Here is a 17,187-nt window from a genome sequence, read left to right as displayed (position 1 = left end):
TTGGCTCGAGAGGAGCGGGCTAGGCGTCTCCATGAACAGCACCTGGAGGAGAGGAAGAGGAGGCTGCAGGAGCAGAGAGAGAAGGAGGAGAGGAGGCGCACTGCCGTGGAGGAGAAGAGGAGGCAGAGGATGAAGGAGGAGACAGTGAGTTGTTGTGCCTCAGGGGTCAGATGGAGCAGTAGTTACTTCTGATTAGGTGTCTATTGTGGGCATCAGTGTTGCTTTACAGAAAATAAAATGCACTGGTTTAAGTTGAGGGTCGTTAGTACAGGTGGATGGATGGCTTCTGTTGGAGCAAGCTACATTGAACATCATCAGCCACCGGAACAAGAACTGTCTGTTAGTGATGGGTTGTTCGCGAACGAGTTAGAGCCGGCTCTTGTCGGTGAATGTTGGGAGCCGGCTCGCATATCAGAAGAGACTATTCTATTTATAAAAAATATAAAAAATAAAGATATGAATATTCAAAAGATTTAAATGAATAGAATTAACTAATTCAAAGAATGAAAAATAATAATAATATAGGCCTAAATGCTCAAGCGCACACACATTAGTTCTGACTGTCTTCTCAGACTAACAGCCTCACCTGTTGTTCCTGTCAATCAGACATGCAGTGTCAACCAATGAACCAAAGATGCATGAGGGAGGGCCGAGCCAACTCACTCACAGTCACACACTTAGCAGCTGAGGAGAGAGAAGAAGGACAGCTGTGAAAACAACATCTGGAAAATGAGTCGGAAGCACAGAAGCATTTAGATGCATTTTAATAATGTAGACAATGTTAGAGCCCAGTGTAGAATTTGCCAAAACAAAATCTCATATAAAGCCGGTTCTACACACAACCTACACCGGCATATGCAAACTGTGCACCCAACTGTGAAGCTAGCTGGAGCGGAGAAACTAGTGGGCCTGCTAGTGATAGTGGTGGAGCCAGCATCTCGTATCCACTCAGTCAAGTAGGCCTACTCCGGGACCCACAGCAATGCAGTCTTCTATGGACCAGTTTATGCCAAAGACTATGTCTGTAGAAAAACAAGGCCAAATTGATATTGCATTGGCTAAAAGGATTGTCACCGATTTCCAGACTGAACTACAAGGTGGAATTCAGCATTTTATATGTTGAAGCGGTTTCTTGAGTCAAAGGATCTCTACCGTGGCCATTGTCAATGCACCTGTTGATGCTCTGACCCAAGAGGAATGGGAGGTGGATGAGGAGGTGTACAGAGTCCTGGAACCCTTTGAGCAGGTCACTGTGGAGATCAGTGGAGAGAGGTATAGTAAGCAGTTATTACTACATCATGATTTAATCCTGTATTATATATGTATATGAGCAGTAGATGAGAATGTAGTATCAGTAGACAAAACATTAACCTAAACTAATAAGTTACTGTTCTCTCTTTTAAGCTATTGTCACGCCTTGGTCATTGTATTTTGTGTTTTCGGTATATTATTTGGTCAGGCCAGGGTGTGACATGGGTTTATGTTGTTGTATTTCGTATTGGGGTTTTGTAATTATTGGGATTGCGGTTGAGTAGGGGTGTTGTATAGGCTTGGCTGCCTGAGGCGTTTCTCAATCAGAGTCAGGTGATTCTCGTTGTCTCTGATTGGGAACCGTATTTAGGTAGCCGGGGTTTCATTGTGTATTTCGTGGGTGATTGTTCCTGTCTCTGTGTAGTTTCACCAGATAGGCTGTAATTAGGTTTCACGTTACGTTTGTTGTTTTTGTATTTTGTAATAGTTATTTCATGTGTCACTTTTTCCATTAAAGTCATGAGTAACCACCATGCTGCATTTCGGTCCGACTCTCTTTCTACAAACGAAGAACGCCGTTACAGCTATGCGACAACCTCAAAAATGATACTCCTGTGTAAGGGTCTGCAGCGAATCACAGCCAGCCGCCAGAGAGAAGCAAATGTAACCACAGGACATGTGACAGAGTTGATGGACACCCTATGTTCATCAATGGACAGAAAGTGCCACAGATTGGAATATAATCACGTGCTATCAGAAACCGCTGCACTTGACCCCAGGTTTAAGAAGTTAGCCTTCAGTGATGCCAGAGCGATTGATGAAGCTCTTCAAAGAATAACCTCAGCAGCAGGGAGGGACAGCCCCAGCAGTCATCTGGCTCAGACACCAAGGCAACAGGAAGAAGAGGGATCAGATGGAGCAGAAGCACCAGAAGTAGTGCCACAAACTCAGTCTGCTGTTTGGATGCTGTTTGTCAATGAGCAACTGGGATGCAGCAAGAAGGAATCCCTCAGCAGATGCCATAATGGAGGTCCGATCCTATTTGGAGGAGCCCCTCCTCTGCAGATCCTTTCAGCTGGTTGAAGAACAAGGCCTCTGTCTACCCACGGCTTACTAAAGTCATGACAGGGAGACTCTGCATAGTGGCCACATCCGTTCCCTTTGAAAGGGTCTTCTCGAAAACGGGTCAAATAATTACTGAGAGAAGAAACCGCATCAGCCCCTCGAAAGTGAGGCAGCTTGCATTTCTGAATGTAAATCTCTCATAAAAGCAAAATATGGTCAGCATTGCGGTGTGCTGCTGGTTATAACATGGCAATAAAGAAGAGAGAGAAAAGAGGGACCAGTTTAATGTTTTAAGTGGGATGCTGCAGTTTTGCACCAAATTTATTTGTCTTTGATATGGTGCAATATTCTATTATGTTGTTCAGATTGTATTCGTTTTGAATGTTTAGATTTATATGCACTTTGTTTATTTACATTAAAAAGTTATACTTTAAATGCAAATGTTTAATAGCATTCTTTTTCATAACAAACCAATGCAGTTTTAAATACATTGTGGTTAAGGTAGAGTAGAGATTTAATTTCATAATTTAATTAGAATTGTTTTAACACCAATCATAGTCAAACTATCGCAAACTGTTTGATTTGAAAAAATACAAAACATATTTTTTTTAAAGAGCCGTTTGGGAGCCAAAAGAGCCGGCTCTTTTTGGTGAGCTGAGCCGAACGGGCCGGCTCACTGAAAAGAACCGGAATGCCCATCACTGCTGTCTGTCACTTCCTGTATCAATAAAGCTTAACACCACACAATTAAAGAATTGGCCAATAGGAAAATAAATATTTAGTTACCAGGTAAAGAAATAGGTAAACAGTTATTTCCTGTAACACAGATTCACAACACATCAGCAACGTCTATAACTGCCATATAAATTAAATTATTACCCAGGAAATCATCCAGAAAACAGATACAGTTTTCAACGTTTTGTTTTTCTATCTGAAGCTAAACAGTTGTAAGGCTCAATACGATGTAATGGATCTTGGACCAAGTGACTGAATAGCGTGTCTTGCTCGCCAAACTCATACAGTGGATGTGAGAAGGAACTACTGTATCACTGACAATGAGGTTTGTTGTTGTCTGAAGGAGCGCTATGAGTCTGTGGTGAAGAAGACCTTAGAGAAGTGCCAGAGGGCCAAACAGAGACTGAGCCAGGGCTCTCGAGGAAGGAAGACCAACAACAAGAGCGGTAAAATTAGTAAAGAATATGTTTCAAATGGCGCCCTATATCATATTTGGTGCACTACTTTTGAGTGTCTGTTTGACTTTGCTTCATCTTCTTAACCCTTCAGCGACCGAGCTTTATTCTTTCACCCTGTAACATCTTTAGACCTTAACTTTCGTCCGATTTCATACCCTTTCTTACTTGTAATTGTCTATCTCTGTCTTGTATTTTCTATGCTATTTTTTCTCTGTCCTTGTGCGTTGTCTTTTCTCCACTGTGCTTGGCTCTGCTGTAGTTCCTCGCAGCTCTCCCCTGACTGCCTGGGAGAGGGCTCTGGTCTGTCGCCTCCTAACCCCTACATGCTCCTACCTAGCCAGGAGAAGGAGTCATAGTTGTCAGTCAAGAGAAGAGGAAGGTACTTCCAAAAGCCTGTAGAATAACAGTTATACACTGAGTGTTCAAAATATTAGGAACACCTGCTCTTTACATGACATAGACTGACCCTTATTGATGTCACTTGTTGAATCCACTTCAAATAAGTGTAGATGAATGGGACGAGACAGGTTAAATAAGGATTTTTAAGCCTTGAGACAATTGAGATATGGATTATGTGTGTGTGCCATTTAGACGATGAATGGGAAAGACAAAAGATCAAAGTGCCTTTGAACAGGGTATGGTAGTAGGTACCAGGTGCACTGGTTTGTGTCAAGAACTGCAACACTGCTGGGTTTTTCACACTCAACAGTTTCCCGTCTGTTTCAAGAATGTTGCACCACCCAAAGGACATCCAGCCAACTTGACACAACTGTGGGAAGCTTTGAAGTCAACATGGGCCAGCATGTTGGACGCTTTCAACACCATGTCCCGACCTATTGCGGCTGTTCTGAGGGCTTAAAGGGGGTGCAACTCAATATTAGGAAGGTGTTTCTAATGTTTGGTATACATAGACATTTTATTTAAGTCAGTTAAGAACAAATTCTTATTTTCAATGCTGGCCTAGGAGGGTTAACTGCCTGTTCAGGGGCAGAACGACAGATTTGTACCTTGTCAGCTCGGGGATTTGAACTTGCAACATTTCGGTTACTAGTCCAACAATCTAACCACTAGGTTACCCTGCCGCCCCACATGTATAAAGACCAAATCAAATCAAATGTATTTCTAAAGCCCTTCTTACATCAGCTGATATCTCAACGTGCTGTACAGAAACCCCAAACAGCAGACAATGCCGGTGTAGAAGACCAGATCTCAATACAAGAAAAAGTACATAGCATCAATAAAGTGTATTTGGTTCAATTAAGTGATTGTAGGGGAATTTACGTTCCAATATGGATTTGGACAATGCTTACTTAATTACTTATTTACTGAATCTCTGCTTCCTTTCCTCTCCTTTTTTCAACCATTGTTGGGCACACTCACTTTCTTTCACTGTATCACTTGCTAACCGCCATCCCATTGCTCCAAAACAATGAAACCATCTGGTTCAGTTGTCCATGTTTGTCCCCGTTCAGCTTCATGCCACTCCATACCTGCCACTGCCACCAACTGTCATAAATCACCACACCGCTCTGGCACATCTGACCACCACCGGGTGCAGGCAGGCCTCCAGGCAGACTACCGCTCTGGCACATCTGACCACCACCGGGTGCAGGCAGGCCTCCAGGCAGACTACCGCTCTGGCACATCTGACCACCACCGGGTGCAGGCAGGCCTCCAGGCAGACTACCGCTCTGGCACACCTGACCACCACCGGGTGCAGGCAGGCCTCCAGGCAGACTACCGCTCTGGCACATCTCACCACCACCGGGTGCAGGCAGGCCTCCAGGCAGACTACCGCTCTGGCACATCTGACCACCACCGGGTGCAGGCAGGCCACAGGCAGACTACCGCTCTGGCAAATCTGACCACCACCGGTGCAGGCAGGCCTCCAGGCAGACTACCAGTCTATCATCTGGCAAACCACCACCGGGTAGCCAGGCCTCCAGGCAGTCCCAGCCTCTTACACACCTGACCACCACCGGGTGCAGGCAGGCCTCAGGCTGTCCCCTGGGATCTACCACCCGGGTTTGGTTCCAGGCAGAACCCTCTGACACACCTGACCACCACCGGGCACAGTCAGACTTCCAGGCAAATCTCCGGGCAGACTACCAGTCTATCATCTGGGCAAACTACCAGGTAGCCACCTCCCTCAGTCCCAGCCTTTACACTCTTAGAAAAACGGGTTCCAAAAGGGTACTTCAGCTGTCCCCATAGGATAACCCTATTTGGTTCCAGGCAGAACCCTTTTGGGTTTGATGTAGAACCCTCTGTAGAAAGGGTTCTACCTGGAACCAAAAAGGGTTCTTCTAATAGTTTTCCTATGGAGACAGCCGAAGTACCCTTTTAGGTTCTGGATAGAACCTTTTTTTCTAAGAGTGTAGCAGCAACTGATCCATCATCATGGCACAGGTAATATTACATCACAGGTAATATTACATCACAGGTAATATTACATCACAGGTTATATTACATCACAGGTTATATTACATCACAGGTAATATTACATCACAGGTAATATTACATCACAGGTAATATTACATCACAGGTAATATTACATCACAGGTTATATTACATCACAGGTAATATTACATCACAGATTATATTACATCACAGATTATATTACATCACAGGTAATATTACATCACAGGTTATATTACATCACAGGTAATATAACATCACAGGTTATATAACATCACAGGTTATATAACATCACAGGTTATATAACATCACAGGTAATATTACATCACAGGTTATATAACATCACAGGTAATATAACATCACAGGTTATATAACATCACAGGTTATATAACATCACAGGTTATATAACATCACAGGTTATATAACATCACAGGTTATATAACATCACAGGTAATATAACATCACAGGTTATATAACATCACAGGTTATATAACATCACAGGTAATATAACATCACAGGTTATATAACATCACAGGTAATATAACATCACAGGTTATATAACATCACAGGTAATATAACATCACAGGTAATATAACATCACAGGTTATATAACATCACAGGTTATATAACATCACAGGTTATATAACATCACAGGTAATATAACATCACAGGTTATATAACATCACAGGTTATATAACATCACAGGTAATACCTGCTGGAAATGTAATTGTAAACATAGAGATAGATAGTTTCATCTCTATGACTGTTAAATGTCTGGGTCGACTGGGTTGGTGGGATGGTGTTGTTATTTTGTCTTCATGTAATGCACGAACTTGAGGGAAATTATTTCATTGGAGGAAGACAATAAACTCCATATTATTTTCATAAATGTTCTATTCTATTCATTCATCATGTATACTGGATTACTGGACGATATTCATTGTCATACTCTAACAGAGAGGCACACATTTCTATACATTTTTGAAGATACAACATTTATTGGTTATAAGCCTAAATTACTTTGATGTCTTTCTGCCTTCCCAAAATGACCGCAATAAAATTAGCTTGTAACATGGCTCCATTCCTTCTGTCTCGTGTTTCTATCATATATATGCTGTATTGTTTGGTAGATTATATTAACTGTCGTAATCTACAGAAGACACACGTTTGAAAGATGACAGACAAATGTCCCTTTTCTGGAAGCATGTTTACTAATAATAAACCTCAATCACTGCAGTAAAATGATCTGTTGATTTGTTATAAAGTTAACAGACTGCAGTAAAATGATCTGTTGATTTATTATGAAGTTAACAAACTGCAGTAAAATGATCTGTTGATTTGTTATGAAGTTAACAAACTGCAGTAAAATGATCTGTTGATTTGTTATGAAGTTAACAGACTGCAGTAAAATGATCTGTTGATTTGTTATGAAGTTAACAGACTGCAGTAAAATGATCTGTTGATTTATTATGAAGTTAACAAACTGCAGTAAAATGATCCGTTTATTTGTTATAAAGTTAACAGACTGCAGTAAAATGATCTGTTGATTTATTACTGCAGTAAAATGATCTGTTGATTAACAAACTGCAGTAAAATGATCTGTTGATTTGTTATGAAGTTAACAGACTGCAGTAAAATGATCTGTTGATTTGTTATGAAGTTAACAAACTGCAGTAAAATGATCTGTTGATTTGTTATGAAGTTAACAGACTGCAGTAAAATGATCTGTTGATTTGTTATGAAGTTAACAGACTGCAGTAAAATGATCTGTTGATTTGTTATAAAGTTAACAGACTGCAGTAAAATGATCTGTTGATTTATTATGAAGTTAACAAACTGCAGTAAAATGATCTGTTGATTTGTTATAAAGTTAACAAACTGCAGTAAAATGATCTGTTGATTTGTTATGAAGTTAACAAACTGCAGTAAAATGATCTGTTGATTTGTTATGAAGTTAACAGACTGCAGTAAAATGATCTGTTGATTTGTTATAAAGTTAACAAACTGCAGTAAAATGATCTGTTAATTTATTATGAAGCTAACAGACTGCAGTAAAACGGTCTTGTAACATGTCTGTTGATTTATTATGAAGTTAAAAGCAGCACAGCAGAAGGAGAGTGAGAGGACGTTCAGGAGGAATAGACAGCAGCCTCACATACCCAATGCTCCTGTGAAAGTGTTACCCACAAACATACAGAGCAGAGATGCAGTGCCCTCTCCAGAACGGTATGTGATTGTTTGTCTGCTACTACGTCTGGATGTTGTGTCACACAAACTACTTATCATGCAGAGAGAGCACACTGTTGAGAATTGTTGTGTATAATTTAACCAACCACACGTCTTGTGGAATACGTCTAACCTCTCCAGTAAATGGATGTTTGCTTATTTATCTCAACAAAAGTATTCTCCTCTTCTTTTTTTCAGTAAACCTGTGATCAGACACAAACCTGTGATCAGACAGCCTCCATCACAGCAGGTTGGGCTGGAACTGTACCCTGTTCCGGAGGAGGATGGTCCTCCAGTCTCCAACCAAACCCTCTCCCCTGGGAACTCACGGCCCAGCCAGACCATCTCTCCTTGGGCTTCAGTCTCCAATCACACCCTCTCCCCTGGGAACTCACGGCCTAGCCAGACCATCTCTCCTTGGGCTTCAGTCTCCAATCACACCCTCTCCCCTGGGAACTCACGGCCTAGCCAGACCATCTCTCCTTGGGCTTCAGTCTCCAATCACACCCTCTCCCCTGGGAACTCACGGCCTAGCCAGACCATCTCTCCTTGGGCTGCAGTCTCCAATCACACCCTCTCCCCTGGGAACTCACGGCCTAGCCAGACCATCTCTCCTTGGGCTCCAGTCTCCAATCATACCCTCTCCCCCGGGAACTCACAACCAATCAGCATCTCAGCAGCAGCATGGGACCAGGTCCAACCATTCGTAGGCTCAGCAGAACCTCAGACAGTCCCCACACCTAGAACTGAGGGCGATACAGGTGAGAGTGAGCATCTAAAAATGCAAGGTACTGCACCATCAACTACTATTTCTTTCTAGAATTCCCTAGATACATTTCAGATATTGTCATGTAGAGTGTAGGGTTGTGGTCAATTCCATTTGAGTTCAGTCAATGCAGGAAGTCCAGTTCTACCCATGTGGTTCAATGTGAATTTGGACTCTTATGAGTGACTCTTAAGACATGTAAACCCTCTCAGGCCCCCTTTCTGGAGCCCCCTCCTGCACCAGGCCGTCTGCTGGCACCATGGATCCAGAGGAGGCCTCATGTCTTCTGGCCGAGAAGAGAAGAGAGGCCCGTCTGAAGAGAGAGAGAGAGCAGGAGGAATGCCTGCGCAGGGAGGAGATAGAGAGGTACGGACAGAGGGCCACCTTACATCTTCCCATCTGTCTTCTACTGACCCAACATTCATCTTCCCAGTAGGAAAAACAACCAAGAGTAATCTTTTTGCCTAAAAGACAAACATCTGTTTGTGAATAAAAAAAATTACAACTGACCTTCAGAAGTAGTCTAAAGCAGGGTTTCCAAAAATCGGTCCTGGCCCCCCAGTGCCCCCCCCCCCCCAGGTGCCCCACCCCATGTCTTGGTTTTTGTCCTAGCATTACACAGCTGTTTCAAACCAACTCATCAGCCAGCTTTGATTGTCTGAATCAGCTGTGTAGTGCTAAGGCAAATACCAAAACATGCACCCAGGGGGGACCCTGGGACCGAGTTTGGGAAAACCTGGTCTAAGGGAGCATTTCACATGTTCAGAGGATAGATTCATTTGTATGGTGATGTGCTGTGCTGTGCTGTTATGTACATGTTACGTAATGTCTTGTCATGTGGCATCACTGGAGAGGCAGAGCGGAGCTGGAGCGCAGGAGGTCAGAGGAGCGAGCACGGCTCGAGGCTGAGGCCCAGTGGCTAGTAGTGGAGAGGAGGGAGGAAGAGGAGCAGAGACATGCAGAGGAGGAGAGAGTCATCCGGGCCACACAGGAAGCTGCTCTCCTCCAGAAACAGGTGAGGGATCTGGTCTATTAATACAATTTTAGTAGAAGCCCAACTTCGTCCATTTATGTACGGTATATAAAGTTTATATCAGTGTTAATAATGTAGCATCTGGTTCCGTAATGGCTTTGGTTCTCTGTGTCCTGTCCCAGAGAGAGGAGGAGGAGGCCCAGGCCAGGGACAAGGCAGAGCAGCAAAGGCTGCAGAGAGAGAAGCACTTCCAGAAGGAGGAGGAACAACGGCAGGAGAGGAAAAAGGTGACAATGGAGGGAAGACGTGAACTCTACGCAGTTATGAGAAACACCAGGGTCGTTATGTACCATATTCTTATCATTCTGAAATTCTTCATAGGATATTCTAGGGGATCCAGATAGTGTAAAATTGACTACAAGAGAGCACCCAGGATCTGTATTTATTGACGCTCAACTTCAATACATGGGGTGGGGGGATGTTAGGAGTAATTGTTGTTGTGTTTCACAAAAAAAAATGTATAGGGGGGAAATGTTATGTTATTAAAAATTAGTTTTGACAAGGGTGTTATGAAATTCTAAATGAAAGCTTTTAAGACTTTTCAGACTTATTTTTGTTTTCAGCGACTGGAGTTGATCATGAGGAGGACTAGGAAGACCTCAACTGAAGATAAAAAAGTAATTCCACCAGCCTAGTTCAGAGGAACAGTACATTGCCCTGAAGCACTCAGATTTTCTGCCACAAGTACCGAAGTTGACTTTCTTTTTGCTTAAGAGGTTAATTACCACCGTTTAAAAAAAAAAAACTTGTCATTGACCAAACTGCTAAAGTTGCTTTCAGGATATGATTGCTTTCATGCATAAATCCATCTCAAAGGTAGTGGCTTTAGCTTTTGCCTTGAAAAAAAATGGACATGATTGTTTTGATGCAGACGCCTGTCCTGAATGGGAAGACAAACAGAAACCCCTCTCCAGAGGAAGCACAACCAAAAAAGAACACTGAGCCTGTGAAGAACAGCAACGGCACTTTAGAAGAGGTCATCAACCTAGGGGTCGGGACGGGGACCAAGCCATCCAATCTAGGTCTGAGTGGCGTGGAAGACAACATGGTTCCTGTCGTGGCCTTCAAAGAACGCAGGTATATACACTCCCATTCAAAAGTTTGGGGTCACTTTAGAAATGTTATTGTTTTTGTAAGAAAAGCACATTCTTTTGTCCATTAAAATAACTTCAAATCTGCAAAACACCAGTCTCAATGTCAACAGTGAAGAGGCGACTCCGGGATGCTGGCCTGCTAGGCAGATTTGCAAAGAAAAAGCCATATCTCAGACTGGCCAATAAAAAGAAAGGATTAAGATGGGCAAAAGAACAGAGATACTGGACAGAACTCTGCCTAGAAGGCCAGCATCCTTGAACTGCCTCTTCACTGTTGACGTTGAGACTGGTGTTTTACAGGTACTACTTAATGAAGCTGCCAGTTGAGGACTTGTGAGGCGTCTGTTTCTCAAACTAGACACTCTAATGTACTTGTCCTCTTGCTCAGTTGTGCACCGGGGCCTCCCACTCCTCTTTCTATTATGGCTAGAGACAGCTTGCTCTGTTCTGTGAAGGGTGTAGTACACAGATCTTCAATTATAAATCAGCCGTTTCCAGCTACAATAGTCATTTACAACATTAACAATGTCTACACTGTATTGCTGATCAATTTGATGTTTTATTTATTTATTTAACCTTTATTTAACCAGGAAGGGCTCATTGAGATTTGAAATCTCTTTTTCAAGAGTGTCCTGGCCAAGATAGCCAAACACTAAGTCATTACACAATTACAGACAGACAACATGAAAAACTACAAGTAATCTAGTAAAAAACAGAATTCACAAGAGTATAACAAAATCATAAAACAACAAATTAGAAACATTGACAGTTCAGGGAATCAGCCTCAAAATTCTTCATCAGTGATTTACATTTGTTTATTTTAATGGACAAAAAAAATAGGTTTTCTTTCAAAAACAAGGACATTTCTAAGTGTATATACAGTTGAAGTCGAAAGTTTACATACACTTAGGTTGAAGTCATTAAAACTTGTTTTTCAACCACTCCACAAATGTATTGTTAACTAACTATAGTTTTGGCAAGCCTGTTAGGACATCTACTTTATGCATGACACAAGTCATTTTTCCAACAATTGTTCACAGACAGATTATTTCACTTATAATTAACTGTATCACAATTCCAGTGGGTCAGAAGTTTACATACACTAAGTTGACTGTGCATTTAAACAGCTTGGAAAATTCCAGAAAATAATGTCATGGCTTTAGAAGCTTCTGATAGGCTAATTGACATAGTTTGAGTCAATTGGAGGTGTACCTGTGGATGTATTTCAAGGTATGTATTTCAATTTTTACAAGGATTAAATGTCAGGATATTGTGAAAAACTGAGTTTAAATGTATTTGGCTAAGGTGTATGTAAACTTCCGACTTCAACTGTATATATATACACTGCTCAAAAAAATAAAGGGAACACTTAAACAACACAATGTAACTCCATAGTCAATCACACTTCTGTGAAATCAAACTGTCCACTTAGGAAGCAACACTGATTGACAATAAATTTCACATGCTGTTGTGCAAATAGAATAGACAACAGGTGGAAAGTATAGGCAATTAGCAAGACACACCCAATAAAGAAGTGGTTCTGCAGGTGGTGACCACAGACCACTTCTCAGTTCCTATGCTTCCTGGCTGATGTTTTGGTCACTTTTGAATACTGGCGGTGCTTTCACTCTAGTGGTAACATGAGACAGAGTCTACAACCCACATAAGTGGCTCAGGTAGTGCAGCTCATCCAGGATGGCACATCAATGCGAGCTGTGGCAAGAAGGTTTGCTGTGTCTGTCAGCGTAGTGTCCAGAGCATGGAGGCGCTACCAGGAGACAGGCCAGTACATCAGAAGACGTGGAGGAGGCCGTAGGAGGGCAACAACCCAGCAGCAGGACCGCTACCTCCGCCTTTGTGCAAGGAGTAGCAGGAGGAGCACTGCCAGAGCCCTGCAAAATTACCTCCAGCAGGCCACAAATGTGCATGTGTCTGCTCAAACGGTCAGAAACAGACTCCATGAGGGTGGTATGAGGGCTCGATGTCCACAGGTGGGGGTTGTGCTTACAGCCCAACACCGTGCAGGATGTTTGGCATTTGCCAGAGAACACAAAGATTGGCAAATTCGCCACTGGCGCCCTGTGCTCTTTACAGATGAAAGCAGGTTCACACTGAGCACATGTGACAGACGTGACAGAGTCTGGAGACGCCGTGGAGAACGTTCTGCTGCCTGCAACCAACATCCTCCGGTTTGGCGGTGGGTCAGTCATGGTGTGGGGTGGAATTTCTTCGGGGGGCAGCACAGGCCTCCATGTGCTCGCCAGAGGTAGCCTGACTGCCATTAGATACCGAGATGAGATCCTCAGACCCCTTGTGAGACCATATGCTGGTGAGGTTGGCCCTGGGTTCCTCCCAATGCAAGACAATGCTAGACCTCATGTGGCCTGGAGTGTGTCAGCAGTTCCTACAAGAGGAAGGCATTGATGCTATGGACTGGCCCGCCCGTTCCCCAGACCTAAATCCAATTGAGCACATCTGGGACATCATGTCTCGCTCCATCCACCAACGCCACGTTGCACCACAGACTGTCCAGGAGTTGGCGGATGCTTTAGTCCAGGTCTGGGAGGAGATCCCTCAGGAGACCATCCGCCACCTCATCAGGAGCATGCCCAGGTGTTGTAGGGAGGTCATACAGGCACGTGGAGGCCACACACACTACTGAGCCTCATTTTGACTTGTTTTAAGGACATTACATCAACGTTGGATCAGCTGTAGTGTGGTTTTCCACTTTAATTTTGAGTGTGACTCCAAATCCAGACCTCCATGGGTTGATACATTTGATTTCCATTGATTATTTGTGTGATTTTGTTGTCAGCACATTCAACTATGTAAAGAAAAAGTATTTAATAAGAATATTTCATTCATTCAGATCTAGGATGTGTTATTTTTATTCCCTTTATTTTTTTGTACTGTGATATAATGTTATCTGAAGTGATGTTATTGTATGTTGCCAAGTATATTTTCCTATGGAACATTAATGTATTAACTCATTTGTTCATTCAGGTCCCTGCTAACTCTGACCGGCATGGAGGAGATCCAGTCCCATCAGAGGGCAGGTGAGAGCTCATCACATCCTCCGTCAGCTCATCTATACTCTCTATGCTATGTAGATATTACGCTAGAGTCGTGAACACTAGATTCCCCCCAAAAGTCCAAGATTTCTACCTCCAAGAGGTTATGGGCTCTCAATATTTAATGTGTGATTCGAACCCGGAAGCGGATTACATATTTAAGGTCTCTCAATCATTTCTTTGTATGTGTCTCTAAGTCTAAGATATATATGTGAATCAAATGAATCAACTGATTTAATGTTATTAACCCATTTCTATCACACACTCCTTAGAAGTTATCTGAGTATCGTACAGATCAGAGAGGGGAGACAGCACATCCACAAATCTTTCCACAGCTGTGGCGTTTTTTCCTTTTTTTTGACAAAGGAATAACTGCAGCCTTTTTCCTGCCCTGCACTTTTAGAGAGCGTATGTGATGAGAAACACACATTTCTCTGGAGGACTTTCTGATCTCGAAGGAGCTTACCACCATTTGGTCACACTTCTCTTTAATCCAAAATGTCACGAGCTGCATTTGTCATCACCATGTACAACACTAGACAGGGGAGCTTGTTTGTCATTGCAACAACTCTGAACAATGTTTTATCTAGACTGTAAATGAGGGTCCATGCCTCATAGCTGCAGATTTAAACTGATTAAATGAGTAGTTTGATATGATGGGTGTTAAGATACGCAATTTACTCATAAAAATATGTATTCTGTCTATACATTTTTAACTGTATTGGCACTGAATGTCTCCCAATCATGTCTGATGTTTTTAGCCATGTGCTTTAGCTTTTCCTAACGATGCTGCTATTTGAGCACTTTGCCTTCCAGTTAACAGGATAGTGGTGTGCTAGTTTCAGAGCAAAAGCTTTTGTTTTGAGTTCATATAAAGGCCACTTTCTGACTATAATCTTATAATATTTTTCAAAGCTGCTATGGAACTTGTGTGGTTTGTCATTTTAGAGAACTATACTCACTTGAGGGTGGACCACTTCCAAAAGTATTTTGGCAGTTCCTTACTTGGAAATTGTGCAATCATTTTAGAAAACAAATAAGAGTCTGAAGTGTAAAATGTAAGTCTGTCTTTTAAAGTGTAAAAACAAATAAAGCAATGCACTGATAAAACTATGTGATCTGGTATGAGTAGGTTGTCACTTGTTTCATACACTGCACTCCTGCCCACGTACAGCGCATTCAGAAAGTATTCAGATCCCTTAACTTTTTCCACATTTTGTTATGTTACAGCCTTATTATAAAATGGATTAAATTACATATGTTTTCTCAATCTACACACAATACCCCATAAGGACAAAGCGAAAAAAAGGTTTGTATACATTTTTCTACATGAATTACAATTTTTTTAAAACATATTTACATAAGTATTCAGACCCTTTGCTATGAGAAGTCTTGAACCACCAAGCCTCTTCCTAGAGCTGGCCGCCCAGCAAAACTGAGCAATCGGGAAAAGGGCCTTGGTCAGGAAGGTGACCAAGAACCCGATGGTGACTCTAACAGAGTGCCTGAGTTCCTCTGTTTAAAAATGGGAGAACCTTCCAGGAGGACAACCATCCTTGCAGTACTCCCCCAAATAGGCCTTAATGGTAGAGTGTCCACGACTCAGTTAAAGGCACATGACAGCCTGCTTTGAGATTGCCAAAAGGGACTTAAAAACTCTCAGCCCATGAGAAACAAGATTCTCTGGGTCTGATGAAACCAAGATTGAACTCTTTGGCCTGAACGCCAAGCGTCACATCTGGAAGAATCCTGGCACCAACCCTACGGTGAAGCATGGTGGTGGCAGCATCATGCTGTAGGGATGTTATTCAGCTGCAGGAACTAGGAGATTAGTCAGGATCGAGGGAAAGATGAACGGAGCAAAGTACAGAGAGATCCTTGATGAAAACCTGCTCCAGAGCACTTAGGACCTCAGACTGGGGAGAAGGTTCACCTTCCAACAGGACAATGACCCTAAGCACACAGCCAAGACAACCAGGATTGGCTTCGAGACTAGTCTCTGAATGTCCTTGAGTGGCCCAGCCAGAGCCTGGACTTAAACCCGTATGAACATCACTGGAGACCTGAAAATAGCTGTGCAGCGACACTCCCCATCCAACCTGACAGAGCTTGAGAGGATCTGCAGAGACGAATGGGAGAAACTCCCCAAATACAGGTGTGCCAAGCTTGTATCGTCATACCCAAGAAGACCAGAGGCTGTAATCGCTGCCAAAGGTGCTTCAACAAAGTACTGAGTAAAGGGTCTGAATACTTACGTAAATGTGATATTTTTTCTTCTTTTATATAATTCGAAAAAATGTCTAAAAAAACTGTTTTTGCTTTGTCATTATGGGCTATTGTGTGTAGATTGTTGAGGATAATATATATTTTTTAATCCATTTTAACATAATCCTGTAACGTGACAAAATGGGAAAAAGTCAATGGGTCTGAATACTTGCTGTATAAATGGCACGTTCACGTGCTAGGAAACTCTGAAATGTTCCACTTGCTAATTGGTTGAAAGCGGCACGTGTATAACTACCACCAGTTAGGAAGTCTGAAATGTAAAGTTTCCTAGTTCCGACTAGCACCTGAACTCAGCATTAAACATTTGTCAACTGTAAAAGCATTGAATCTGTATAAAAATGAAAATATAATAGACCTCTTTTCCCCCTGTTCACAAGTGCAATATGGATGTAAATGCTTAGAACGCAACAGTGTGATCACTCAGAAAATAAAACGCCTTAACATCATTCAAAATAGAATCACGACACAGTAATCATTGTCAGGTTCAAAGGTAATGGTAAGTCAGTTCAAACAGTGAAAAGCATATCCCACATCTCAGTCCGTGTCCTGAAGCAGAGAGGCGTCGGTCCGTGTCCTGAAGCAGAGAGGTGTCGGTCCGTGTCCTGAAGCAGAGAGGCGTCGGTCCGTGTCCTGAAGCAGAGAGGTGTCGGTCCGTGTCCTGAAGCAGAGAGGTGTCGGTCCGTGTCCTGAAGCAGAGAGGCGTCGGTCCGTGTCCTGAAGCAGAGAGGTGTCGGTCCGTGTCCTGAAGCAGAGAGGTGTCGGTCCGTGTCCTGAAGCAGAGAGG

General features: G+C 42.6%; 1 protein-coding gene across 1 annotated transcript in view; it reads left to right on the top strand.

Annotated features, from left to right (window-relative positions):
• LOC118369118 (ensconsin-like) overlaps positions 1-15,806 on the top strand; it is a 22,684-nt gene extending 6,878 nt beyond the window's left edge. The window contains exons 5-18 of the mRNA XM_052495863.1: positions 1-144; positions 3,395-3,497; positions 3,769-3,888; positions 4,958-5,439; positions 5,547-5,645; positions 8,020-8,153; positions 8,352-8,914; positions 9,132-9,285; positions 9,772-9,934; positions 10,075-10,179; positions 10,516-10,569; positions 10,824-11,029; positions 14,050-14,102; positions 14,390-15,806. The exon at positions 1-144 is cut by the window's left edge and continues 20 nt beyond it. Of these exons, the coding sequence (XP_052351823.1) occupies positions 1-144; positions 3,395-3,497; positions 3,769-3,888; positions 4,958-5,439; positions 5,547-5,645; positions 8,020-8,153; positions 8,352-8,914; positions 9,132-9,285; positions 9,772-9,934; positions 10,075-10,179; positions 10,516-10,569; positions 10,824-11,029; positions 14,050-14,102; positions 14,390-14,400 (2,391 nt within the window). The 3' untranslated portion in view covers positions 14,401-15,806. The remainder of the gene's footprint in view (positions 145-3,394; positions 3,498-3,768; positions 3,889-4,957; positions 5,440-5,546; positions 5,646-8,019; positions 8,154-8,351; positions 8,915-9,131; positions 9,286-9,771; positions 9,935-10,074; positions 10,180-10,515; positions 10,570-10,823; positions 11,030-14,049; positions 14,103-14,389) is intronic.
• The last annotated feature ends 1,381 nt before the right edge of the window (positions 15,807-17,187 follow it).

The sequence above is a fragment of the Oncorhynchus keta genome, chromosome 35 (assembly GCF_023373465.1).
Source record: "Oncorhynchus keta strain PuntledgeMale-10-30-2019 chromosome 35, Oket_V2, whole genome shotgun sequence".
NCBI classification, from domain to species: domain Eukaryota; kingdom Metazoa; phylum Chordata; class Actinopteri; order Salmoniformes; family Salmonidae; genus Oncorhynchus; species Oncorhynchus keta.
This window is presented reverse-complemented; position numbering and strand designations above follow the sequence as displayed.